We start from the raw sequence: 27,805 nt of genomic DNA, 5'->3' as shown, positions 1-27,805 counted from the left end.
TGTGTCATTTTGAGGGTCACAGACAGACATAGACTTTAAAGGGGCTTGCTTTTCACACCCAGTTTCCAGAGTCAACTGATTTGTGTATTTATTGTGTATTATTACTTCCCCTGGTGGAGTTCTAGTGCTCCAGTGCTTGGCCACTGCAGTTGTGGTCCCTCCAAAAACTACTTAAATGAACTAAGTCACCAGGTTTTGGACCCCATGGCCACTGTCTTCCACACAGTCACAATCCACTGGGATATTACTACTGCTGATCACCTAATGTCCCTTGGGATATATGGTACCTGGATAGGCTGTAAAGATTAGCCATATCTAACTAATAAATCCTAATATAATTGTGCAGTCCCCAATGAATGGTTCTGGAAGACCATAAAACCACAGAAAGTTTGGGTTGGAAGGGACTTTTAAAGACCATGTCGTCCAACCCTCCTTCAATGGACAGGGATATCTCAGGTTTCTCCAGATGGAAAGCAAGAGATCTTGAAGCAGCCTGCAGTGCTCTGCCACACTCCTACACACTGACCACAAGTTCCTGCAGGAGTCTGAGCCTAATCTGCAGCTGATGGGGAAGCTGAAGGCCAGGCTCCATGCAGGCAGCCTCAGGACTGAGGTGGTCCAACCTACCTGCCATGAAGCAGCAGGACTGGGGCTGCTCTGCAAGGGATGGCAGTGAAAAGTCAGGGGAGATCACACCACAGGACAGTGACCTCACCACCCAGGGCACAGTACCCAAGTGGGGCAGCCTGGTGACAGTAGCAGCTGCTGACAGTCACAGCAATCACCAGGTAAATATGAGATGGCAGGTCAGGTCCAAGTGGAATCCATGAAATTCAGTGAACAGAAGCTGCAGGATATAGGACTAGGCACATGCCTGCCAGCAACACAGCTCAGGAAAGGGCTGGAGGCCAAGGCTGGAGCAGAAACAGAGCTACCCCTGCGGCTATGCTGGCAAGCTTGCACCAGTGTGTCTCTTAAGGCTCCAGGTTAACCCCAGCACAACTGAGAGAGAATGTAACACAGACTAAGCAAGCACAGGAATTGGCCCCAACCACCTTGCACCTTCTAAATGGAACTTAAAACCAAGGCCAAACATGTCTCAAGGGTGTTTATCTGACTACAGATAGTCTTCACTGTCTCTTCTGGTCCTTCAGTCATCCGTTGCCACACCATGATGAAAAAGTTGCACAAAGATTTAGGAAAACTTTTAAGGGTGGGAATGGAGTAGAAATGAAGGAACAGGCTTGCAAGAATATAGACTTATGCTTGCCAGTTTTTCTGACTGAATAGAAATGTAGGGAACAGGGCCTGTGAGACCATCCACTCTCACTCCATAACAGATAAAAATTAGAGTGTTCCAGCTTCTTGATTAAAGACAATGACAGACTTTGATTTTTGTTTGTTTTACTTCAAATAAAAGCCTTATAAGTATACTGAGATGTGGGTTTTGGTCCTAAGCAACAAAAAGAATGGTCTCTCTGCTGTGAAGTACTAATGTGGAAATGCCTGAAACTACCTTGCATAGAAATTGCAGAATTCAGACCACAAATTGTATTTCATACCACACTGCAAATTGTATTTTATAGGTAACACTGGATCTATTTTCACACTTAAAATTCAATTGAATGGATTATGTGTGTTATAACAAACAGAACCATCAACTAATAAGTATGCACTAGAAGAGAGATAGAGGAACAAAAAATATATTCCTTTTCCCAGACCAGATTGGGAAAAAAATATCACAGTACTGTCACTTGTGCACTCACTACATTAGGAAAACATAAAGTTGCCACTAAATTAGGCAAAATTAAATGTCTTTATTGCCTGTCCAGATTAAGACCTTTTTTAAAAGTGTGCTGTCATTTAGAATAAAATGTTAAATATAGAGAAAATCATTTAATTACCTACAAATCTAGAGAAATTCCCAAAGTAAAATTACTTCCTGAAGCATTGCAGGTAATGAACAAACATAGCTTTCAGCACTAACCTTTTTGCCTGAGGTAGTCTGATATCCTTGGTGTTATTCTAGCCTCACTTCCTCCTGCTCGCACACCTGTATGCTTTTCTGACACCCAGTGTGACTACTGGACAAGCACAGTTATGCTCAGTCATTTAAAAACCATACCATTCATAATTCTAACACTGCTGGGGTTTTGAAACATGCAGTTGGCTGGACTGTACAATTCTCTCCATTCTTCAGCTGATACAGCCCTTTTACTTACAAATTACTGATGACCATTTAGAATATATAAAAATAAGGCTGTGTGTGTCTTATCTGGACAAATCCATTTTTTTTTTAAGTTGAATCAGCCATACCATACAGTATTAAATAAAAAATGCAGTAATTTTCCTGCAGTAAGTTACTGCTGTTAAATTTTGCATTTTGCCAAGGCACAGTACACAAACAAACTCCTGCAATGGCAGATCAGTCTACCACATGAAAGTTTTAACCTTCTAATAACACAGTGTGACATATTTTGCTCCTTCTATGTGTCAAGTGACATAAGGCAGCACAAGAAGCAAAACAAGGACATTCAAATATCCCTAATTCTTCATTAGTCATAATGAATACTGGTCTCCTACACAAATGAGAGACACAATGTTGTAAACTATTAAATAGGAATAGAATTTTATTCTGTTAGTCTGCGTATGTATTGGTACAGCTGTTCTGAGAAAGCTTCTGAAGAAAATTTTTCCATGACTCTCACTCTCCCAGCTGCTCCCATTGTGTCCTTTAAGAGAGGATCTCTCACAATTTTTTCCATGGCATCAGCGAATTGCGTTGGCAGAGGATCACACAAAAATCCTGTAACATTATGTGAGATTGATTCTAAAGGACCACCTGAATTAACTGCTATAACTGGACATCTCATATACATTGCCTCCAAAGGGACAATGCCAAAATGTTCATTGCTTGGTGTATAAAGCACACACACAGAGTTACTAAAAAGAGAGATTTTCTGTTCATCTGAGAATGATCTCAGAAAAGTCACATGGTCATTAACATCAAGTTTGGCTGCGAGTCTCCTCAGCTCTTCATAGTGCTCCACGTTTTCCAGAACTCGCTTATCATAACCACCTGCCATAACCAGGTGAACTTCATCCCACGCATGAGAATCAAGTCTCCCTCGAAGTTCGTGCAAAGCTTCGAGAGCCAACGCCAGATTCTTTTTTCTCTCATACCTATTAATGGAAAGAAACAAGAACTTTTTCTTTTTCGGTATCAGATCAGCTATGTCTGCAGGAACAATTTCTTCAAAGCTACTGATGTTGAGTGATGGGTAGAGGACGTCTGGTTTTATGTGTGACAGGGACTTAAATGTGTCTTTGAACACGCTGGCAGTGAACTTGCTGTTCACAACGATGCAGTCTGCCATGCCAGTGGTGTACTCCTCCAGCCAGTCGAGCGGCAGTCTGTAGAGGCGCTTCAGGAAGGATTCTCTCTTGGTCAGGAGCTGATCGGGAAAGTGACAGTAAAACAAAACCTTCTTACGGGTTCTGGCCAGTCTAAGCACAGGAATGCAGGCAGACACCTAGTGCAACCAGAGAGATGGGACAAGAGGAGAGGTTAATTGTTTGTGTCAGTGCCACCAGGGTGCACATGTGATTTCAAAGCCATGCTCTGAGAGCCGCAGCTTTGCAAGCCAAGTGCCTCTCCCCCACACAAGCACATCAAGTTATACTCCCTCATCCAGGACCTCTTGTGGCCCTATAATTTCTTCCACCTCCCCACCAAGGTCCCATCAAGCCCCAGAACTTCTCCAAGCACCTTCTTCCACCGCTACCAGTGGTGCTGGGAGCAGAGTCAAGCAGCAGTGGCATCCTCTCCCTCCAGCTGCCCCAGAATGTAAGATGTAAATTGCAAAATGCCGACTAGGTCAAGATTATCTAAAGTCAGGATGTTCTTTGATGTAAGATCTTTGTACACTTTCAAGCCTAATCAGCAAGAAAGAAGACCTCAACAGTGGAACTATCAGCAGCTAGCATCCCTTAGTCAACGACATCCTGGAACTAACAAGCCTTAAAGATGTAGTAAATCAAGACGTTGATTTCTGTCTATGTATACATTGCTAACTTTGCAAAATACTCAAGGTCCATGTATCCTATAGCTAAACTATGTTCATTATAACACTAAAAACACACCCACAGGTCAGAAAGACCCCTGCTCAGGTGAAGACCATTTCCCCAAGCAAGTGTAGAAGTTAACTGGGGACATGTAACTTGCACAGAATCACAGAATCAATTAGGTTGGAAAAGAAATCACTGAGTCCCAACGATGACCCAACACCACTGTGTCAACTAGACCATGGCATAAAGGGCCACATCCAGTCTTTCCTTAAATATATCCAGGGCCAGTGACTCCATCACCTCCTTGGGCAGTTCATTTCAATGTATAATCAATCACCCTCTCTGAAGAAATTCTTCGTAATGTCAAAGCTATGTCTCCCCTGGTGCAGCTTAAGACTATGTTCTTTCATCTTGTCACTAGCTGTCAGGGATTCCAATCCCCACCTGTTAGAACATCCTTTCAGGCAGTTAGAGAGGGCGATAAGGTCCTCCAGAGCCTCCTTTTCTCCCAGCTAAACATCCCAGTTCCCTCAGCCACTCCTCATAAGACTTGTGCTCCAAATCATCCTCCAGCTTTACTTCCCTTCTCTAGAAACTATTAACCAATCATAACATTATGAGGCGCCACTCTTTGGAAGTTACTAACTCTGAATTTCTGTGTATAAAAGATGGAACAGAAAGCCTGATGGAGTGTCCTTGATTTGTAAAGCACTGTGGAGCAGCCAGGCTTGCACAGCTCTCAAATTGATGTTTCTCTATTGAGTGCATTATTATTGGCTCGTTGCACACCCAATAATGAATCCCATTTTGTGGGAATTTGATACTCCAGGGTTCTGGAGCATGTCTTTTATGAGAGACTGCAGGAACTGGGCTAGTTTAGTCTAGAGAAGACTAGGAGACAATTAGTTAATTTAAATATCTCAAAGGTAGATCTCATCTCAAGAGGATGCTGCCAGACTCTTTAGTGATGCCCACTGACAGGATGAGGAGCAGTGGCCATAAACTGAAACACTAGAACTTCTACCTCCACATGAAGAACTTTACTTTGAGGGTGGCAGAGCACTGGAAAAGGCCGCCCAGGGAAGTCGTGGAGTGTCCCTCTCTGAAGACATTCCAAACCTGCTGTAGGTGACCCTGCTTTGGCAGGGGGTTTGGAGTAGATGATCACCAGACGCCCCTTCCAACCCTAACAATTCTGTGATTCTGTGACGAGCAGCCCACCAGCATCCCCGCCTCCAGTCGGGCCAGCGGCAGCGGCGCTCCCGTCCCCATGTCCATGCCCATGCCCATGTCCATGTCCATGTCCGTGCCCGCACCTGGTCGCACACGAAGGCGTCGAAGGTCTCTCCGCTGAGCAGCAGCACGTAGAGCGCCACGAAGGCCATGCGCAGGGCGGCGCACAGGGCGTGCCCGCGGCCGCACAGGCTGCGCGGGAGCCAGCCGCCCGCCCGCCGCACCGCCAGCCCGCGCGTCTCCGCGAAGCAGCGCCCGGGGTCGTAGTGCGCCGTCCAGATCTGCACCCGGCAGCCCCGCGCCCGCAGCGCCAGCGCCGCGTCCACCACCAGCCGCTCCGCGCCGCCCAGGCCCAGGTCCGGGTGCAAGAACAGCACGGACGGGCCCGCTCCTCCCGCCTCCTCCGCCTCCTCCGCCTCCTCCATGGCCGTTGCTGCGGGTCGCATGCGCAGCCCGGCAGTCCCGGTGGGACACGTCAGCCTTGCTTCCCTTCCTCCCGGGCCTTCCCGCCCCGCCCCGCCCGCCGGGCGGCCGCGCTGCTGCCCGACGCGCCGTTCGCCGCGGTCCTGCGCCGGCCCGGCCGCTGCGCAAGGAGCGGGCGCGACCGAGGCGTCCCGGCGGGCAGCGGTCTCGGAAGGCGGCCGCCGAGCCAGGGGTACAGAGATAAGGGGCTGCTGCTGCTCAGGCATTATCCGGGGAAGCCTCGAGGCCCCGGGATGCGCGGCGTGGGGCGGAGCCTGATGCGGACGGGGACGTGGCCGGAGCGGCTGTAGCGGAGCGTGTGTGAGACCGCGCCGAGCCCCAGCCAGCGCCGCCGCCATGGTGAGGGGCTGCCCCAGTCAGGGGGCGGCTGAGGCGCCCCTTCCCCGCCGGCAGTGCCCGCCGCCCTCTCACCCCCTCCCGCTTCTCTCCTCTCTCCGCAGCCCGGGCCCAACCCCAGCGCCACCAGCGTCGGATCCTCCGGCCGCTCCCCCAGCAAGGCTGTGGCTCCCCGCGCCGCGGGATCCACCGTCCGGCAGAGGTGGGTGCCCGCCGCCGCCGCTCCCCTGCGGGAACAGCTCTTGTCCCCGTCGTGCGCTCTGCTCGCCGGGCTGGTCCCCTCTCTGACGTGGCAGCACTGACTGAGGCCAGTCCAGAGAAGGGCAACGCTGCTGTGCAGGGGTCTGCGGCACCAGTGCTATGAGGAGGGGCTGAGGGAGCTAGGGGTGTTTAGCCTGGAGAAAAGGAAGCTCAGGGGTGACATCGTTCTCTGCAACCACCTGAAAGGAGGGTGTAGCCAGGTGAGGGGCTGTGTCTTCTCCCGGGCAACTAGTAGCAGGATAGGAGAGCACAAGTCTTAGCTGCGCCAGGGGATGTTTAGCTTGGCCATCAGGAGGAAGTGGTGATTAGACATTGGAATGGGCTGCCGAGAGAGGTGGTGGAGTCACTGTCTCTGTAGGTATTTAAGGAAAGATTGGATGTTTCACTCAGTGCCACGGTCTAGTTGACATGGTGGTGTGGGGACATAGGTTGGACTTGATGATCTTAGAGGTCTTTCCCAACCTGATCGATTCTGTGAAGTGTATTGTTTCTGCAGTCTCCTGGGCTGCTTGATCCTAGAAGCTGGTGGAGTACTAACGTGTTGTTTGGTCTTTGTTTTCTTCTGTCACCCCTTAAAGGAAAAATGCCAGCTGTGGGACAAGGAGTGCAGGCCGTGCCACGTCCACAGGGACTGGTGGGATGTGGAGGTTCTACACTGAGGACTCGCCAGGGCTCAAAGTGTAAGTTGGGTGAATGGGTGCTGGCAGGCTTGAGGGCTGCAGAGTTCCCCTGCCTACACTGTCCTGCAGTCTTTGAATTAATAGTGATCTGTCAGTGTTCTGGGGTGGATGGGAAAACTTGCTGAGTTGATGGTTGGAATGACATATTTAAATCTGTAATCCTGGAGAAGGAGTTTCTAAAGTTACGGTGGTTTTAAAAAGGTAGGTATGAGTTGTATTTTGTAATTGCCAGAGGTTACCATACGTGGTCTTTGAAGGCAGTGAGCAATCACTTTGAAGTTGAGAAAGATCACTTGTCTCAATGAATTAAAGCATCTGTGTACCTGTTTTCATGCTCTTTTAAGTAAAAATCTTGGGTTTTGTCTTATAATAGCTTTGTTATGGTCCTGTGCACCCCTTGAAAATACAATATAAGTGATTAACCATATGCTCGCATCAGGTGTTTTTATTAAAAAGCTGTAGATAAATTACTTTAGCTGAACTTGCCTAGCAAATAGCATGCCAATACCTTGTATATCTCCATTTTCACAAGGTGAATGTTCCAAGATTATGGTCAAATACCTAATAATATCCCTTAAACTATAGAGAGAGCCTAAGTTTTTACTCTTTTGACCGCTGTGAGTCATTCAGATGACTTTCCCAACAAACTTTGAAGCCTAATACTCGGGTGACAAAAGTGGAAGGTGTATTTGAGCTGATGAATGCATGCCAAGTTACATCCTGAGTGGAAATTTCTGCTTATTGTAGAATTACAGTTCATTAGTTCTTGTTCTAGGTTGAAAAGTCTTGAGATGCTCAGGACTGACCCTGTTGCTTGTTTTTTTTTTTTTTTTTTTTCTTAAATCCATTAATATTTTCTTTTGGAGCTCTTCAAGAGGGCTGCTGCTAGCTGCACATTTGGGGAAGGGCATGATTATAGTCTACTTAGTGATAATTCTGGGAGTAATCCTTCATTTGACATTGTTTTACATGTTTTCATTTTCATATATGCTTGAAACTTGAGAAAACAAACTGTATCCAGCAAACCGCCAAAGTTGTGCTGTTCTCCCTTGCTTAGTCCATTCTGAGTCCAGAAAGGAGACAAGGCAAAGAAAAGAGAATGAGCAGCAATAGTGTTCTAGAGGAAATCTATGCAGATAGGCAGGGCAGCTGTTTTTTCTGTTGTTTGATCTACTGAAGTTCAATGTAAAAAATGAATTACACCAAACAAGAAAAACTCCAGAAGGGCATTATGATTTTTTTAATAGACTTTAACAATTTTGCTAAGTTTCCTTGTGAATCCTTTGATTTCACTTTTGGTGCTGAATGGCCACTCAGTTGTTCTCATCTTCAGTGCAAACAGATCAGTAAACAGATTTTCCCATCTACTTATGTTGTGACACAGTGACACACTGGTTCCCAATTTTAAGGTTTTGGAGCACTGGGAGTGGTTTTTTTTGGAAGCTACTTTGGGTAATTGTATGGTCAGGCTTTTAATGAAAGAATCAAATCTATAAAAGTGAGTTGGTTTTACAAATCACCCCGTGCTACATGTAACATTTTCTGAACCGTGGCATGGTAGCAACTTTCTTGCTTACAGCTTTCTAGGTATTTTTCTTCAATTTTTTTTTCCATGGCAACCAATTGTTATTATCTCTACCCTGTTTAGTAGGCTTTAAAATGAGAGTGGATTATGAAAGCTTTGTGATTGCCTCAGTGAGTGCTTCAGCTGAAGTTGTTTTTAGAAATGGTTGTGATCACTACTGCATAAAGCAATGGGAAAGCTTAGCCTGGTAGTGGTGGTGGGTGAGCTTTTTTGGTGTTTTTTTGTACTGTTGAAAATTCAAGCTCTTAAAATTACTATGAAAAAATACATAAAATCACCTGAGAACAGGTTAATTCATACTAGCTACAATGAAGGGAATTTCGCTCTAGATAAAAAAGTCTATATATTTTATATTGTGCGGAATTAGATTGATGCTTTGGATATTTTTGTATTTGTATTCAATATCCAAAATAATAACTATGTTGAATAGGCAAGTTGGTTTCCCTCAGGAAAGATCCTTTATTTGCATTACAAGATGCTTCAAGATCTGTATGCCTTAAAAAACAGCTATTAGTGAAAGGGAGTTGTGGGAGATTTGGCCGAGAGGGGATATTATATTTTTCTCTTTGAAGCTTGGAGATTACATGCTTTGAAAAGAAAAGTAAACCCAAACTTTTTCATGTTTTTGGGTCACTTGGTACCTGTGGTTCCTGTATCTTGTCATGGGCTTTCCTGCTTAAGGACCTATAGGCAGCTTTCCTATGGATAGAAAGTCAAATTGAGCTTGTGGTACAATATGCAGCCTTATGAAAGACATTCTGAGAATGCATGATACCAAATTTTTAGAGGTGTCTGAATCCACTTATTTATCTGTGGTGGCCTGAGAAGATGCAGGTGTTTGGAGGAGAATTGCAGGGTTTCAACAGGTTTTCTTTGGGACTAGAGGAAATGAGATATCTATGTCAGTATTGGAGAGTTGATTTTTCTCTAGGAGTCCAATGTCATCTTCATGTTAAAAAACCACTGAACACACAATCAGTCCCCCCCTGTTTATTTCGATGTAGTTCTGTTCTGATTAGTGGTGCTGCTTTGTTCCCGTGTGCCTTTGGGAACAGCTTACCTGTTCCTACTGCTGAAGGCTCAAATAAATTAAATAGTAATTCAGATACAGTGTAAGAACTATAAATTATGATTTATTTTATGTAGGCTATAAACTTGCATATGTATATATATATATATATATATATATATGTAAAAGTAAATAAATAAAATTATAAAATTTTATATTTATATAGATAAAATGCTAGGGTTTGAGAATTACATTCTGTTGCTTAGGGAAAGATACCCCTTGAAAGGGTTGCCTGTGTAGTCACCATGTATGTGGACTTTATTTTTTTATTAGCTATTTTGTTATTTATTTGCTAAATGCTTTATGTCTGTGTTCATGATTCTTCATACCCAAATAAGTCTAAATATGATAGATAACTGAGTTTTAAAAGTCAATGTAAGATTACAGTTGTGATCATTTCAAGTATGTGGATCATGATCTCATAGAAAAATATGTCAGTAAACTCTTTGAATCCCTTTTCAGGTTTCTTTTTTTTTTTAACTTCATATTCAGGTAACATTTACATGCTTATAAACAGTACCCTGGAGGGTAACACAGGCTGGATAACAGATTTCCCAATAGCATGTTGAAAATCAAAAATGAGATTGTGTGAAGTGAGTGATATGAAGGAGTGTTGAGTGTGTGTATTCATGTAACTGTTGCATCTTAGAATGGCATGAAACAGCTGATTGAAGCTATCAATGTGCACCCTAAGGTTAAACTGTTTTTTAAAAAACATTACTATGCAATTTCTAAACAATATATGAAAGTAAGAAAGAAAAAAAAAATTATTCATTTTAGGTAAAGATTTAATGATGTAGCTTTGCCACTTTGTCTATGTTTTTCAAGAAAGCAGAAGTCCCTGTCTCTCACCCACTGCTGCCATTGTTTTCAAATGAAACAAAACTTCTAAAACAAAACAGCTAATGAGAATTTTTTTTGCCAAAATTTTAGTAGCCGCTAGAGGACTCTGTTGGTTTTTTTATATTGGACTGCATCTTTGCTCAGTTGGCTATCTGAGTTGTAAACACAGAGGATACTTTTCTAGAGACTGTGGAAACAGTGATGAATAATAATGAACCTTTAATGGCTTTTTTTACAAGGGTGGGGGGTTGTTGTACTTTTTTATGTAGCATTTAGGGTGTATAGAACTGTCTTTTATAACAGTGGCAGCAGCAGCAGCAGTTTTTGATAGAGATGGCTATCTCATTTCTATGTGCCTTAAGGTATTTCTGTGGGAAGGGAAGAAGAGTTTTCTTGTACAATTTCATATGAACTGATGAGCTCACTTGGCTGATAATGGGCAAGACAGACTTCTTTTTTATGTTAATGCATTTTCTCTTTATTTTTAGTGGACCTGTTCCAGTTTTGGTCATGAGTCTTCTTTTTATTGCTTCTGTGTTTATGCTGCACATCTGGGGTAAATACACTCGTTCCTAGACTCAGCTGCCAACTTAAAGCATACATCTTGGACCAAAACTATGGTGGATCCTGGTTGTTCTTGGAGAGAGACTGGGGAAGCTTCCTATCACCTGTTGAAGTCCTGTCAACTTTGGCTATAATACTGAATTAATTTCTCAGTTTGCTACTTGGGCAGCTTTAAAGCCTGTCATGGGTCATTTTATATTTGTATCTGTACACTTAGAATACAGGTATTGCAATAAAAGTTGTATATGGAAATAGAAACAGTCTTAACTGTATTTTTTCCTCTTCCAGTATACCACCACTAACATATTTTACAAGTGGTTTTCATAAGTAGTCATATTTCTGAGTAAATGCTCTTTGACAGTTCAAACCAGATTCTTCCAAACTATACATTGCTATATAATTTTATGCTAGAAGATCTTTTTTTTGTGGATGAAAGAGACAAAATCAGGTTCACAAACATGAGAAGGTAACCAACATTCTTGTTGAAATAAAACTGAGGTACCAGTGCTGAGATGGATATGTTCTTCTTTTAACTCCAGAAGAATAGCTGGAGTTATTAAATTTATTTTCTAAATGCAAGTTAAGCTTTGCTCAGTGCTCGTTATACGTAAAAGTTACATGTTTGTTTTTTTGGAGCTGCACTTGAGGAACAACATGAACTGGTACCTAACTGATTTTAAAAAGAATAATTGCATGGCTGTCAAAGACATTTTTCACCCTCAGTCACATGGTGTGGTACTTGGAGCTGTCCTGGGCAGAGCCAGGAGTTGGACTTCAGTGGTCCTTGTGGGTCCCTTCCAAGTTAGGATATTCTGTGACGGAGTGACTGCAGCTCCAGACTCTTTCAAGGAGAATTAAATTGAATGGGAGGCTGGAAAAGCAATGACTGCATTTCAAATAACAGGACATGCAAATAGGCTGAGATACAGCTAACTGTTTCTTCAGATAATTACTCCACTTTACTTCTGGATGTTCAGTATTTTCCTTTTGAACAGTCCCACAGCTCTTCCTTCTCTTTTTAAAGGTATCTACATATTTGTGCATTAGCATTTCTCACTGCTAATATGATCTTGAAGTTGGATAGAATTATTTTAGCCTGCTGTTCATGTTGAGCCCTGGTTGAATATCAGCTTGTTATGGGAAAACAATATTCTTAGTTATGCAGCCTTGACAGAAGTTCTGACTGCATGTTGTGGAAGCAGCCTCTCTTACCGCCTTCTTTAAAGCAGTTCTTAAATTAGTATTACTTCAGAAAAGACCAAACTGTTCAGAACAAAAACAAGAATGAGGAATGTGGTCTCAGGGCTGTAGAGGTAATTGTTTTGAGCTGTGCTAATGCCATAGTACCTAATGTAAATGTGGAGGGAAAGATAGAAAACTTGGAGCAGAAACTGAAAGTTATACAAAATGTAATAGTAGGAAGGTGTTTTTAGAGGTTTGGAAGTTGAGGAACAGGGAATTTTGGGGACTCAAAGGCAGTGGTGTAGCAGAAGACTAAATTGGTGGAAACTGATACAAATAAATCATGTATCAAAGGGAAAAGGATCCATAAATCATTTACCTCTATGCATATGGAAGGGAAGTTAAAACACAAGGGAAAATAAAGTAAGTAGGGGAGGTAATTCACGACTTCAGAAGGTGATCCTTCACTTAAATGCTTTGCTTAGCAAGACTATAAATTCTGTACAATCAGCAATTTCATTTTAAGGCAAGAAAATGTAAAGAGAAGACCAAATGCAGGTCTGTTGTTCTGCTGACCATGTGAACAGACTCTGCTGAGCTAATTTGTGGTGATCAAAGGAAAAGGAATGGAATACTCTAGTGTAAGGATAAGGAATAACAGTAATAAAAAAGTAAGTAACCTCTTTTTTACTATGTTTTCTAATATACTGTTTGACTGGTTTCTAATACAGCAGGAAACAATTTTCTTTTAAACTCTTCCAGTCCCTAAAAGCTGTTTTCTCACATCAAGTAATTCAATTTAAAGCCTTCCATATTTTTGCTCTTTTGGTGTCCTTCTGCTTCTAAAGACCAGAGTTGATGATGACCTTGGAAAAGTGATGGGGGAGAGGACCTTTTGCTGTACAGCCTTTTGATAAATTTTTAATACATTTTAATACATTTAGATCAACTGAATATAAAAATGCTGACTATTTTGACAGTGATGTCCATATTTAAATATTTTTTTTTTTTTCTAGAATGGCCTGTATAATGGATTTTTGCGTGCAGTGTCAAAGGAGGCTAATGTCTCTCATTTTGCACAAATTACGTTGCACCCTTGCTCAGCTTTATATTTTGTGTCAGTGTACCTCTGGTGATACTTAAGTTGGATTCAGCTAGCTGAAACATCTGTAGTTTTATTTTCCTTTTACTTAATTAAAACCCAGATTTCTGTATTGTATGCCTCCAAGTTGTGATTGTTCAAATTATTAGCATGAATGTGTTGGATATTCATGGTCATATTCTTCATGTTTCATGTACATGAGTTGTAGTGGAGTCTTGCAACTGATGTTTATCAAACTTCAGCTCCAGAGAGGTACAGATAAAGAAATGCAGGTTACAAAGACTTATCAGAATTTTGGCTAATAATGAATGAAATTCTTTATGGCCTGGGTGAAAAAATTATAGCCATACTGATAAACAGTAGCTAATCTGTGATACAGAAAACTAGTCTTTCAGTAATAGTTAGAAAAGAAGAAAGGACAGTCATTTGAAAAGCTTTGTATTAATTGACTGGGAATTAATAAGACTTTGGATTTTTATGCCTACTGGTATGAGATTGAAATACGAGCTTGACTGAGCTGGCTGTTGTAAATATCTTTACTTAGGTGCTGCAGAAGGCTCTTAAGTCCTCAAAGATCTTTACTTTGCCTCCTTTACAATAAAGATTCAAGGTATCTGGAAGAACTTGTGTTTCCATAGAAGAGATGATAAAGTACTAGAACCTTTTATCCTTGACTTAAAGTAGTTGCAACCTCAGACTCCATTATCCCTCAGCTGGAGAAGGAGTTTTATAAGGAGATGGTTCTTTTGTGCATGAGTTCATCTTTCTTAAGGTCTTCTCCCCCCACCCCACTGACAACAATAAATCTGAGTATGTGACCAGGTTCAGTTTAATTTAACAGTGACATAGAAGCTGAAAGACAGTGTTCTTGAGGCTTGGATGGAATAGGTCACTGATAGAAGAGGGAGATGGCCAAAGCTCCTGCTATGCAAAAGCCTTGCACTTTTAACTTGTTACCCAGACATAAAAGGGGGAGAGAGACTTCTTTAATGCCTTTATAATAGGAAAACTTTAACCTTTGCTCTTGCACGTATTTGCACACTGAAGTTGAACAGCCACAAGCTCTTTATCTGTAGGTATATGGGCTTCATTCATTTGTCAGATTTGCCTTTTGCTTTTGCCATCTGCTTAGAAGCCAGCTCTGCTGCTGAACACACGCACACATGCACACACATGCTCTTTCTGGTGGTTTTTGGTTTTGTTTTTTTTCTGGAGAAAGAGATGACTTCAAGGTCTAACTGGATGTATACTTCCTGCTTTGGTGATAAGGCTGCATTGATATCTTCATATTAGCTGTTTATATAAGTGTGTTTCATGGAAGACTTTTCTAAGCTTGGCATTGGTAATAATATACTAAGAATAATAATGATTCTCAGCTTAAGATCTCTGGGGGGGGGGGCTCTGCCTTTTAGGTTTTTTTATTGAGGGGAAGCTTGTATAACATTTGTGATTTCTGCCATGATTTCAGAAGTTGCTGAAAGGAAAGGCAGGCTAAACAAGAACAGGTGTGAAGTTACTGAGTATACCTCACCCCGACATGTATTGTTATCTTCTCTTCTTTCTTCTGTGCTCTATTTATCTCTTTTTCTCTGGAGAACTCTGAAGTGAATTGTGTAGTAGGATAATGCTCTGATGCAGAGGTATGCTAGGCAATAACAATAATGAACAGGATAGACCCATTTACTTAAGTTAGAAATTCAAGTTCAGATGTGTATCACCACAGATTTGATACTGCTATCACACATGTGGCAGCAGGTTGCAAATAATTATCCTTGTTTCTTATTTTGAGTGATTTTTCACGTGGCTGCCTTTCAAAATAGTATCTGTGACTTTTTGACTAAACCAAAATTCAGAAATTCTTTGAAGTTACACTATTATTTCATAAAATAGAACTAAGCAAAACTTCCCATGCACTGCTTCCTTGAAAGATCTGCATGTCTTAAAAGGTGAAAAAAGTGAAATTCCAGTTAGTTTAGTGTGATTTTTTTTTTGTTCATGCATTTATCACTAAGTACACTGATATGGTTTTCTTCTCAGATACTACAAAGAGATAGAAAATATGCTTACACATTATACAGAGGTTTGACATTGAGTGAAATGCTTCCAAAATCAGAAATAAATTTGTTGTTACTGTGCTCTGGTTTCAGAGGGGCTGCATTCCCAACATCGCTTAGTTATCAAACACTGTTCTGTGAGACCTTCCAGTTTCTTAGCTACTGTCTTGGTTGTTTTTCTAGTAAGTTAATATGAACAGAACCTAAAGCAATGTTGCCTTAAATTCCCAAGATTGGCTGGTAAGTAATGTTTCTCCCGACTTACATGAAAGCGCCATGCAGTTGGAGTGTGGCATTTGTTATAATCAGTGAAGGAGAACATATGTGGTCCTCACCTCAGGGAGACATCTGTGAGGGAGGAAACATAACTGCACGATACAACTGCACAGAAATTTGTAAAGGACCAAACTATTGTAATTCAGTGTGAATCTGAACTTCATGCAGTTGTGGGCTTTGGTAGACCTTGCTTTCTAATTTTGTTCCATTTTTGTTACCATAGTCCTCCTTTTACAATAAGTAATCGATGGATAAAATGAATTAAATGTAATATTTAATATCTTTTAAAAATTAACACTCTTAACTTTCTTTAATCTCAAAGCTTTTTTTTTTTTTTTGTTTGATTGAAACTACGATGAAAAATAATTGCAAATGCCAACATTTTCCATGAAATTGAAATTCATACTGAAACCAGCTCTTAACACTAGACAGCCATGACAGTGTGAAATAGTATTGGAAATAGGTATAGGTCATGGCAAAATGTACTTCGGTGAGAACTTGTTTATGTCTTTAATCCAGCTCCCTGCTTAGAGCAGAGTAATCATCAAGGCTTGATCAGGTTGCTGAGAGCCTTCAGCAATTGCATTTTGAAAATCTCCAAGGAAGGGGTTTCTCTGGTACCCATCTCTGTGCTTAACCGCTCTCTGGTGAAGATATTATTTCTTATATCCAATCAGAATTCCTTTGTTGGACCTTGCGGTGATTGCCTCTCATCCTTTTGCTGTGCATTGCTGGGAGGGCTCTAGCTCCATCTACTTTCTAACCTTAGCTGGGGACAGCCATTTGTGTTTTACCCTCAACCTCTTGAGCTAAACAAACCTGATTGTCTCTGTCCTGTGTGTCACGTGCAGCAGCTTCCAACCATCTAAATACCCCTCTCCTAGATTCTCCAGTTTGTGTTTCTTTTGCACTGGGGGCACAAAACTCAGTTTTCCAAATGAGTGTGCAATAAGGGAGTATCTTTACAAGTGTTTTGCTGACATGCCTCTTGTGCATCTTGTTCCATGGTTAGGCTTTGTTGCTGCAAGGGTGTGCTGCTGGTTCGTGTCCAGTGTGGCCACTGGGACATTTTGTGCAGAGCTGATCTCTAGAAAGTCAGGCCGTGTCTCACTGCATGGAGTTGCTCCATCCAAGATACAGGACTTAACATTTATCTGTCCTGAACTTCAGAAGGTTTTTTTGTCTCATTTTTCCACACTGCTAAGGTCCCTGAGATTGCAGGGCTCTTCTCCACTAGCTATCACTTTATGAAATTTGGTGTCCTCATAAACTTGCTGAAGATGCAGATAATGAGACCAATTGCCTTCCTGCCAGCAGTGCGACAGTGAGTTTGCATCACTGCAGGATTACTTCAAGCTTCTGTCCCTGTTTATGGCCATCCTGAAAAAACCTGATATGTCTGGGCTTGAGCGTAATCCTGGCACTGAGATACTGAATTTCACATAAGGACAGGCTCTAGCCTCATGCATGGAGGATGCAAGTGAAAACTCAGACGTGCTTGAGAGTGCCTTCCCAAAATTCACTAGGCACTGTTCCCAGGCCTTCTGCTTATTCATTTCTCACTCACCACCTGTGCATTCAGATCTATCTGCTGGCTCATAAACTGATTTATATAAAGTTCTAACTTCTCAATAGCCTACACCATTTCTGTTATGTGTAGATCTCACACAGACTGTACTAGAAGATGCCTCCAACATGCACTAGGTGGCCAGAGCAACACGTAAAAGTTAATTTCTGGTATGATTTCAGTTGAAAAGTATGTTTTTCTGAATTTCCTCTTAGCATTCCCAGTGAATCCAGAAGAAGGAAGAAAACTTCCAAGTATATACCCACCCTGTATTCTTTCTCCCCTTGAACTGACTAGTCTCTGAAAGGAAAAGGGGCTCTAGGAATATAACTGTAACAATTCTTCTAGGCATTTCTTTGCCAATAAAAAAGAATTGTTAAGATATTTTCCTAAAATGAGTCAAACCCACTGCATACCTGTGTTATTCGTGTGTGTCCAAATGATGAGATACTTGTGTGTCCAAACCAGGATGAGAGCCTAGGTTCTTTCTCCTGGAACATTTGTCGGTCCAGAGTCTCAAGGTTGGGTGGTTTTCACCTCGTTCTCGAGTAGACAAGAGGCTAAAAGTGTTGAGGAAGAATTGTCTACATATAATCACAGGTAATTGCCAGTGCTGACCACACAGGTCCTGTGTAGCGGCTGAAGTGTGGATGTTTTCCAGGGAGTTTGGATACAGATATTTGAATGTTTACAGCTGGCTTTTCTTTGCCATATAGATGTCAAAGCTTAGGGGGAGAAAATAATACCAATGTCTCAAAGTTCACTTTCCCTGCTCTTGCAGGCAACACAGCGTTAAAGCATTTTACAGATTGATCAAACACCTTAATTTAAGATATGTGAACTTCCCATGTCTTGTCTGAGAAGGTACACTGGGATATGTACAGCAGTTAGCCCCCTCCCTGTAAAAAAAGACACCTCTTGGCAGTGAAGTTGTAGGTGTAGTTGTGCCAGATTTAGTAAAATTATGTAGCTGATTCACAGGCAATGTAAATATGCCTGTACTTTAGGAAGATGGTGTTGGTGGAAGTCAGTCTGTACCTTACCCCTACAATGCATGAGCATCAGGTAATGAAAAGAGATATCTTAAAAAGCCACCTAATCACCATGTTTTATAAAAAAGTTCTGTCAGACAATTGTATTCATGCTCCAGACCCTGTTCTTCCACCATCTACTGTAAAACAGTGGCTTTCAGATAATGCTGAAGTTGGCAACAATACTTCTACTGATAATTCATGGATCAGATTGCAGGGAACTTTGTCATAAAAATTGGCATACATTCCAAACACAGCATCCTATCTTACTCTAAGTGTCTTTGTGAAGTACCCAACTGTGAAAAACCTGCAAAGGCAGATTAAAGTGGGAGAATGATGGCACCATGGCTTCTGGCATTCCAGTGTAAATCCATTGTGCTGTTGTAAACCAGCAAATGTATGGAGTCAAAGCGGTACTTTCGCATACAAAGTCTCATTTTTTCACTGTGCATTTAACACCATCAGGTCCCAGATTTGAAAGTGTAACTGCAATGCTTAATTAGCACACCCATGCTAAATATTTCCAGTACCTTCTGTGAGAGAAGAGCTTTCATGCAGTACTTCCCATCCTACATTTCCTTTCTCACCCTCACTTGATGCTGCTGGGTAAAACCCCTATAGCACTGTTACTCTGTTACCCCCTAAACCACTGTTACTCCCTAGCTATTAGTAATAAACTATACCACCATCACTTCGTTATTCTCCCAGTTTTTTGCCTTCAAACTTTGGCCAGGCTAACCTCTTAAGTTCTTTTCTTAAGTTTTAAGCAATCATAACACTTGTGCTCACCTCCTGATAACCTCCTGATAAAGTAGCAGCTTCTACTTTGAAGGAGGATGTCATTCATGTCAATGGTGAGGTGGTTGGAAGTAGATGTTCTTTAAGGTCCCTTCTGCAACTCTGTGATTCCATGTAGCTCAAGTTTGGATGTAGTTCACTGAAAAACTGACTTGGCCTTGGTCTTGGTTGGTCTTGCACAGGCAGTTTCCCTTTGCTTGCTGAGAAAGGCAGTAATCATAGGTCATGTTCTTTGTTGCTGTGAGATAAAGCTGTTTCCATCAAAGCAATGCCAGTGCTTTGCTCCTGCTTTCATTTCCACACTGCATCAGTGCCACTCCCAATTTCTTTGTGTATGTGCCCATCTTCATTCCTTGCCAAAAAGCACTGCTTGGATTTTTGTTGAGGGGATCTAGAGTCATCCTGTCTTTTCCAGAAAAGAATAAATTGATATGAAAGCAGTGGGTCAGTCCCACCTTATCACATCTGCTTCTAAAGCTGATCTCTGTGCATTAGGGGGTGTGTTCTTTTGTCATGTTAATGCAGAAATAATAGTGTTTGTCTCAGACCAGACTTGCTAAGATGGGCTGAACCTTGAATATATATATATTTCTTTTTTTCTGTGAGATGTATGCTGTCCTTGCATGGAAGCAGTGTAGAAATGAAAGAATTTATTTTTTTTTTTTTGTATAGCAATTCAGTGACACAGGTCAGGCTGTAATTCAGGATTTCTGGCATCCATAAGTTACAGTTATTCCTCCAGGTAATGCTGTGCTTGGCATAAAAGTATGAAGTCCATCTGAATTACCCTGTGCACGAGCTGTGAGCATGAGGAAATACAGGAGGAGAGTGGCACAATGTGTCAGTTTACAGCAGAGATTGGCTGTGTCCACCTCTGACCTTATGTGATCACCCTCGGTGATAGGAAAGACAGTGATAAATTGGGGCTTAATAATGTCCTTCCTAGAGCTACACAGAGGCCATGAAGAAGTTGAAGGCAGTCTTTTCATGGCAGTTCATGGCAGGAGGACAAGAAACAATGGGGTTAAGTTGAAATGAGATCTATTGGGTATAAAGAGATAGCTTTTCACCATGAGGATGGTTGAGCCAAGGTTGCCCCTAGAAGTTATGTAGACTCATTTTTCCATTGGATGTTTTCAAGATCTGATGGATAAAGCCCTGGGAAGCCTGGTCTGATCTCATGAGTGACCTGCCTTTGAGGTGGGTAGCAAGAGGGTTGCAGTAGATGACTTTTCAAGGTCTCTTCCAAGCTGAAATATCCTATGACCATATGATTCTTGTGGAGCCTTTTTGACACCTAGATGAATGTCTGCATCCTCTGAAACTTGTTATGTTTCTGCTGCTCTGCTGCACAGCAAGTGATGCAAAGAGCTGAAGATAAAGCAGAACTTCAATGAAAGTTACGTCAGATTTTCAAAGGTCTTGGAGAGTTATGGAGAGAAAGAAGATTCTTACTTTTTTCAGCTATATTATTCAGTCTTTGGAGCTTGATTTTTTTGATAGACTGAACCGAATACAATTCCATGATATTAGGTAAAAACATAGTATGCATTGCAAATAAATAAGTCTCATAAATAAGTCGGCAGGAATCATCAAAACTGTACATGCTACTCCATCTGCTGGGGAAATCAATAACAACTTCCAGTGTCTAAGAGGTGGAGACGTTCTTCAATCACAAAGGCAGGGTTTTTCCAATCTGTTTTGTATCTGTAGGCAAGTGTCTTTGCTTTTGCAATACTTACACTACACAGGATAGACAGGAAATCTTAAGTTGTTTGGGGAAATTATGATTCTTGAAAAATTCTGCAGGTATAATTACTATTTTTTCACCTGTTCCCTTTATTTTGAGATGAGTCACTCAAATCGATGTGGTTGAGAGGTTGCAATGAAAGACAAAACCCTGAAAAGTTTGACCTCCTCTTTTCTATGCATTGTGGACTCAGAACATGAGAATGTTTGCTAAACTACCCAGAGCAGACCTTGGAAGTCAGTTTGTCTGGTCCATGATTGCATTCTGTCTGTTTGTGAAGGGCTTAGCTCAGTGGTCCCTGATTAACAGCTCTTTCAGCAACATCGTCTGCTGGAATTTTCTTCACCAAATTCTGTAATGACTCTGCTTAGAGGTAAATGAGAATGATGAAGTTGCCTGAAAATAACAGAAGCATGTTAGCATGAAATTACAATCTCATATTTTTAGAAGTTAATAGGTGTAAAGGTGGCATGGCCTCTTCATGAACCATGAGACTCCATGTCTGATAGTAACTCCTCTCTTGAAAAAAGAGAACCTTACAAGAAAAAAAAAAAAAAAATGAAAGAGTAAAGGCTGAGCTAAGAATTATGTGAATTTCATAGGTGTCTTTCTCTTTCATTACATAATCAGTAACAATCACTTTCTTCAAAGTTACACGCTTTTCAAAGTAATACATTGAAATGGAACTAGAGAGGTCAGAGACAGTGAGCTTCAGTCTAAACCTGCATTTATATTTTGACATGCAAGCAGAGACAGGATCATGTTTACTGTCCTGAAGACTCACATCTACTGTTTATTTCCATATTTTGAGCTAGAGGAAGAGCAATCCTCCTCTATCAGGAGTACAATAATTTCATTCTGGTGAGAAGTAAGCTTTCATTTGGACCAAAGAGAGTGTTAAAGTGCTCTTCACAGCCATGAAGTCTTCAGTTTTGCTCTTCTTTTGCAATGAATAAAAATGTGTGTTTGTTTCCTCTATGATGGCAAATTTGTAATTCAGACATTTGTCATGGAGACTGACTGATGAGTAATGAAGTCTAGTCCCTTCTAATCTAGTCTGAATTGAATATTTGGTCTTGAAGAGAGCATTTGCATCACAGTCCATGTCACTTCCCAGAGGTTGACTTGATTTGAAGACATGAATTCTTGAGAGGTTTTTTCAAGCTCAGAATTTTACTGAAGACTCTTCTGTTCTATACTTTCTGATCTCCATCATAAGGCCAGGGTTTAAGGAACAGCTGTAGCCTTGCAGCCAAGTAGATAGGGTGGTTCCATTTATTGTAAGAGGCCACAGGCTTTGTCTCAAGTTAACAGTGAAGACTTCTGAACCTGTTGGGTTTCCTATGGACTTGTCTTGGGTTAGTTGTATATTTAGTTTAGCTTATTTACCCGTATTAGTGATTGTCTAATGACCACGTAACTATTACTTTGTTTTAGCTTTTGATCACTTTGTACAACTGTGTGGTATAACACCTAATCTTATATATTTTTGTAACTAGAAGATATTAATAACAGGCACTTATTCTCTGCAGAATGAACTGTGTATGACTGATCCTGGAATAAAGCAACTTGTGGGTTACAGGGACAGGATGATACCAGAGGCTCCAGGGCTGTGAACAGTTTACCAGAGGTCCCTTGCAAGCAACTAAAGAAAGGCAATCTTTAGAAATGGGCAAAACCAAGAAGGGATTACAAAGGAACTAATACTAAGTATCTGACATATGTGCTACACACCATATGTAACAGTGTTACACATGTGTAACATAGAGTTGGAGAAAAGTGAGGAAAGAGCAAGATGCAGAGCGTGTTAGAAAACATGTAAAAAGGATTACAAGCAGATTCCAAGATGAGAAGGAGGAAACCATCAATATCATACTGGCAAAAGATTTGAATACTAGGAGCTCACTGCTCCTCTCCCCCTGCTCTGAAGCTGTCTTTGTTAAGACCCAGAGTGCAGTGGAAAGGAAAGCATACCACCAAAAAAATGGGTTGGTATTTCCTGGGCATAATGACCACAAAATGATAGTTTTCAATTCTGGGTGAAGTTAGGAGTGGTGCCAGCAGAACTGCCACCTTAGACTTCTGACAGGCAGGCTTTGGCCCGTTTGGGAGATTGAAAGATGGGTCCTGCTTGACCAACCTGATCTCCTATGACAAAGTGACACACTTAGTAGGCGAGGGAAGAGCTCATCTATCCAGACTTCAGTGAAGCATTTGACACCATCTCCCATAGCATTCTCCTGCAGAAACTGGCTGCCTGTGGCCTGTATAGGTGTAGACTGCTGGCTAAAACTGCCTGGATGGCTGGGCCCAGAGCATTGTGGTGGGTGGAATTACATCCACCTTCAGTCAGCTAGTAGCTGACCACAAGTGATATTCCCTAGGGCTCAGTACTGGGACCAGTCCTGCTTAATATCTTCATTAATAACCTGGATGAAGGGATCAAGTGCACCTCAGTAAATTTGCAGACATTACCAAGTTAGGTGGGAGTTGATCTGCTGAAGGGCAGGAAGGATCTGCAGAGGGGCCTGGACAGGCTGGTTTGATGGGCTGAAGACAACTCCATGATGTTCAACAATGAGAATGCAACAAGCCCAGGCAGTGCTACAGGCTGGGAGCAGAGTGGCTGGAAAGCTGCCCAACAGGAAGGGTCTTGGGGGTGCTGTTTGACAGTGACTGATCATGATCCAGCATGTGCCTAGGTGGCCAAGAAGGCTGATGGCATCCTGGATTGTGTCAGAAACAGTGTGGCCAGCAGAACAAAGGAAGTGATTATCCTGCTCTGCTCAGCACTGTTGAGGCTGCATCTCAAACCCTGTGTTCATTTTTGGGCCCTTCCCTTCAGAAAGGACATTGAGATGCTGCAGTTGTCCAGAAAAGGGCGACAAAACTGGTGAAGGGTCTGGAACACAAACACAAATCTTATGAGGGTCAGCTGAGGGAGCTGTTGTTGTTTAGCCTGATGAAGAGGAGGAGCAGGGGGAGGATCAGGAGGATCTCATCGCTGTCTACATCTCCCTGGAAGGAGATTGTAATGAGGTGGGGATTGATCTGTTCTGTCATGTTTCAAGTGCAAGGATGAGAGGAAAGGGCCTTAAATTGTGCTAGGGGAGGATCAGGTTAGATATTAAAAAAAAACAACTTTTACTGAAGGTGTGGTTAGGCACTAGAATAAATTATCCAGGGAGGTGTTAGGATTGCTGATAGGTGGGAAGTGTTCAAGAAGCATCTGCATGTGGCTCTTGAAGCTGTGGTTTTGGGGTGATACAGTGGTGCTGGGTTGATGATTGGATGAGGTGATCTTTAAGGTCTCTTCCAATCTTAATGATTCTGTGATGCTAAAATGTTTGTTTATATACAATTTTAAGTAATGTAATTTGAGCTGTGAACATTAGTGTCATTGTCACTGGATAGGTAATTCTTTATTTAGACTGTTAAGACTTCAGCTAGACTCACAGTAAGATCATGGCTTTGTATATATGGTGTGTTCCCTTTGCCCTTAACCTTTCAAGTTTATCAGACTGATGGGAATTCAAGCAGTCTATAATATAACCTAAATGCAATTATTTGGTAGAAAAGGGAAAAGAGCAGTCATGAACTGTGTATCCCTGATTCATGTAGCAAGAGTATCTTGGGGTGGCCTGTCATGAAGGGGTACATGCCCGCTTTTTGTTATGCTTAGCTAGAGCAAATAAAACAATGAAACTTTTCCAGAGATTTTTTTTCCAGATGAGGGTAAAGGTGAAAGCTGTACTCAAGGAAGGAGTGTGGTTATGTCATGAGTAGCACTGATCCTAGAGAGGCAAGCTGTATGACTTTTTTGAGTCTTTAGGAAAACACACTTCTCTGGGTGACACTGCTGGACTTGGCCTTCATGGACTTGACCCAAATACACTGAATACGTGGTTTAATTTATGAGATGTTATTTGGGGATGTTTCAAGCAGTCATCATCCTCTGATGCCAGTATTTGCCATCTTTCAAGATAACATTTAAGTGCTGCTAGAGTCAGTCTGGTTAGGCCTTGTGAAGTCTTCTGCTGTTGAGGCTTCTAAGGAAGAAGGAAACTCACTAGATTTAGAGCTTATTTACTTTGTCTAGCACTTTGTACAGTAATTTAGGTAGAATAGTCATTACATTTCAGAAACTGTACCAAGAGAGCTTAGCTTGGGAGCAGGTCTGTGAAGGAGTCTGTGATGATATTTAAAGGAGAGCATCAAAGACAGGAAATTAAGCTGCTACTGTGTTGTTTTAAAAGATTGGAGAACAAGCCACAGGATATTAAGAGGAAATATTGTAAAGCCATAGGCTATTTCCTGTGAGGCCAAAATGCAATCCCTCAAACTCAAACTGCTCTTCATATGTGTGAAGGACAGATTTAGACCCACGAGGGAAAGAAAAGCTGTGAAGAAGAGGAGGAGGGCTAACAGCTTACTTCTTGGCTGTTAACATTGAATAATTAAGCACTAACAGCCAAAAGGAAAGCTGTTGTTTTCCTAGTCCAAATACCCAGCCAGGAATAAAACATTAAGCAGCTATAGAAATGATGTCTTTCATTTTCTTTTCATAAAACAAATGACTAAGTTAAACAACATATACTTTGGATAGATGGAATATAAGTGTATTTCATATAGCCAGAACTTTAATTTCTGGAATTTAGGCTTTGCATTTCATGGGTAAAGTAAACATGATGTACTGACTTTTTTCCCTTAAAATTCATTGTGCATCTGTGGAAATAAAGACTATTATCTAGAATATTAAAGCTTTAAACCATGACCACTTAAAGTTCTTGTGTATACCAAATCTTACCTGTTTTGCTTTTTCCCAGCTGTATTATTTGGTTCAAAAATTTTTTTTACTAACCTTGTCCTGCTCCTGGAAAGCAAGTCATTAGTCCATGCTTTTATTGATGGAGAGTCTGAAGGTGTGACATTAGGCTCTGGCCCCTGCCACTTTTGTAGTCTTTTTACAAAGGGTGATCTTTCTAGAAGTTCTTAACCTGCAGCTTAAGCTTACCAGAGAGGAGAATAAAACAAGTTTTTTACTGGTAGATTTTACTGGGTCTAAAGTGAGGATTGTAAAAATTTGAGTGAAACAGAGATACCACATTCATGATTTAAGAGTACAACCCATACCCATTCACACGTTTTATACTGTAAGAAAACTCAGAGGGGAAAAAAAAAGCCTAAGAAAAAAAGACATATGAAATGAAGGAGATATGGCATTCAGCATGTCTGACAGAAGAAATAGCCCCCAGAGCCAGAAAATTGTCATCAGGTAGCAGTGATATCAGTCTAGAGCTCCTTCCAGCTTTGGATCACAGGGCCCATCAGCAGAGCTCCCTGTATACAGCACCCCTCACAGTCACTCGTCAATCAAACAACTCTGAAAATAAAGACCACATGTCATCAAATTTGTGGAATTCTTCTCTTCCTGTTTATGCAAGAACTGCCAGATCACTTATGTTGCTGCACCAGCTTTCTGTCCTCAGAGAGGTGGGTGATTTTCTTTTCCTAATGTCAGCGTAGATAAGTCCTTTCATTTCTGGTGTGAAAATTAAATGTTGTTGTATGACAATTTTGTGCCGCACGGGAATACAGAAGACCTTGTAGGAATGTGAAGGCAGTAGCTTTGAAATGCTGTTTATTCACCTCTGTAAAGACCCTCTGTCACCGTGGATAGGCAGGAATAGATGGATGGATCCAGGATACCATGTTTGTCCGTGGAAAAGCCTTCATACTTGTTTGTATTGGTTGGATTCAAGCACTGGAAGTGGCAAATTGCCCCAAAGATGCAGTGTGTGCTTGTGTGAAGGCCACAGAAGCACAGTAGAGAGGCTGTTGACCTGCATTAGCTCTTGAAGTGTTATTAGAGATAAGGATGTCATTTGGCCTGGACTAAAGATGTGCAAGAAACAGTGCTCATGCTTTTGTGGGAAGGCTGATTGCTTGCCAATGCTCAGTTTACTTGGATAGGTGCAGCAGAAATGGGACAGAACAGTCCTATTTCAGTGAATTGTCACCTGTATGTAGCTCACTCCTGCTCACCTTAACATTGGCAGAGGTGCCATAAAAAGTAGAGATCACTCCTTGCAGAAACCATCACTCCTTTCTCTAATAAAGCTGCACAGATAAGGAAAAGGTTGAAAATTATATTGAAACCATCCAAAAATAGCAGTAGTTTTGCTGGCGGATTTCCCAGCCGACCATATGTCGACCTTTTCTGGTCAATGTAAAATCCACAATCAGCCTGGATGAGTGCCTAACCTCAGATGTATCACCCCATGTCTTGCTGTCTCACTGATGCCACCTTGCCACCCTTTCCAAGTGGCTTCAGGCTCCCTTTGTGTGACCTTTTGCTCACAATGTGTGTTCTCAGAGAAGCCATCATGGGCTCACAAAGCATAGTCTGAATGTTCCCCACAGCCAGGATATCGTTTGTTCCTCTGCATTGCCTGCCCCGTTTTTTAGGTGTTGCTTGGCCAATCTTAATTTTTTTTTTTATAAAGCCTTTTTTTGATGAATGCTAGGTTTCTTTCTTTGATTATCAGAGGAACATTCCCTTCTTCTTCCACATCTGTCTGTGTTTTCATTCTCTTTAACATACAAGACAAATTTCAGAGGGCTTTTCACCCTCCTGGCCCAGGAAGACAACCTGATGCCTCTTCTTTGCTGGTCTTTGCTCCATATGCTGAAGAGGAAGGCTTTGTATATTTTTCAATGTTCTCCCATAGCATTAATTCTTTATATCCAATATGAATTATTGGCAGATTAACAGCAATCTGGAAAAACAGATGGTGCTTTCCAGACCTCCCTCCTCCTTCCCTGTCATGGTTGAAAGGAAACTAACATTAATTCAGCCCCAGCCTTCAGTGAGAGTGCAGGCCTACTCAGTGTGCCAGGCTGCCAGATATTTACGTATAGCT

The 27,805-nt window shown here is 41.6% G+C and overlaps 2 protein-coding genes across 2 annotated transcripts; one reads left to right on the top strand and one right to left on the bottom strand.

The window, feature by feature from the left end:
* Window positions 1-2,602: 2,602 nt before the first annotated feature.
* On the bottom strand, window positions 2,603-6,140 carry ALG2 (ALG2 alpha-1,3/1,6-mannosyltransferase). The gene is made up of 2 exons (XM_071455956.1): window positions 5,385-6,140; window positions 2,603-3,533 (listed from the first exon to the last, which is right to left on the bottom strand). Exons 1-2 carry the CDS (start codon window positions 6,120-6,122, stop codon window positions 2,631-2,633), a joined length of 1,641 nt encoding a protein of 546 aa, XP_071312057.1. The 5' UTR covers window positions 6,123-6,140; the 3' UTR covers window positions 2,603-2,630.
* SEC61B (SEC61 translocon subunit beta) lies at window positions 5,986-11,380 on the top strand. Its single transcript, XM_071455968.1, has 4 exons — window positions 5,986-6,123; window positions 6,225-6,322; window positions 6,960-7,061; window positions 11,047-11,380. The coding sequence occupies exons 1-4, from the start codon at window positions 6,121-6,123 to the stop codon at window positions 11,132-11,134; spliced, it is 291 nt and encodes a 96-aa protein (XP_071312069.1). The 5' UTR covers window positions 5,986-6,120; the 3' UTR covers window positions 11,135-11,380.
* The last annotated feature ends 16,425 nt before the right edge of the window (window positions 11,381-27,805 follow it).

The sequence above is a fragment of the Agelaius tricolor genome, unplaced genomic scaffold, assembly GCF_023055355.1.
Source record: "Agelaius tricolor isolate 1412-34295 unplaced genomic scaffold, bAgeTri1.0.p SCAF_2, whole genome shotgun sequence".
Lineage (NCBI taxonomy): Eukaryota > Metazoa > Chordata > Aves > Passeriformes > Icteridae > Agelaius > Agelaius tricolor.
This window is presented reverse-complemented; position numbering and strand designations above follow the sequence as displayed.

Excerpts from the sequence above, each read along its gene's own strand:
- ALG2 (XM_071455956.1), bottom strand. The coding sequence starts at position 6,122 with ATGGCGGCGGCGCTGGCTGGGGCTCGGCGCGGTCTCACACACGCTCCG. Across the intron at positions 3,534-5,384 it reads ACGCCTTCGTGTGCGACCAG|GTGTCTGCCTGCATTCCTGT; the intron begins GTGCGGGCACGG and ends TGGTTGCACTAG.
- SEC61B (XM_071455968.1), top strand. Across the intron at positions 6,323-6,959 it reads GGATCCACCGTCCGGCAGAG|GAAAAATGCCAGCTGTGGGA; the intron begins GTGGGTGCCCGC and ends CACCCCTTAAAG. Across the intron at positions 7,062-11,046 it reads GACTCGCCAGGGCTCAAAGT|TGGACCTGTTCCAGTTTTGG; the intron begins GTAAGTTGGGTG and ends CTTTATTTTTAG.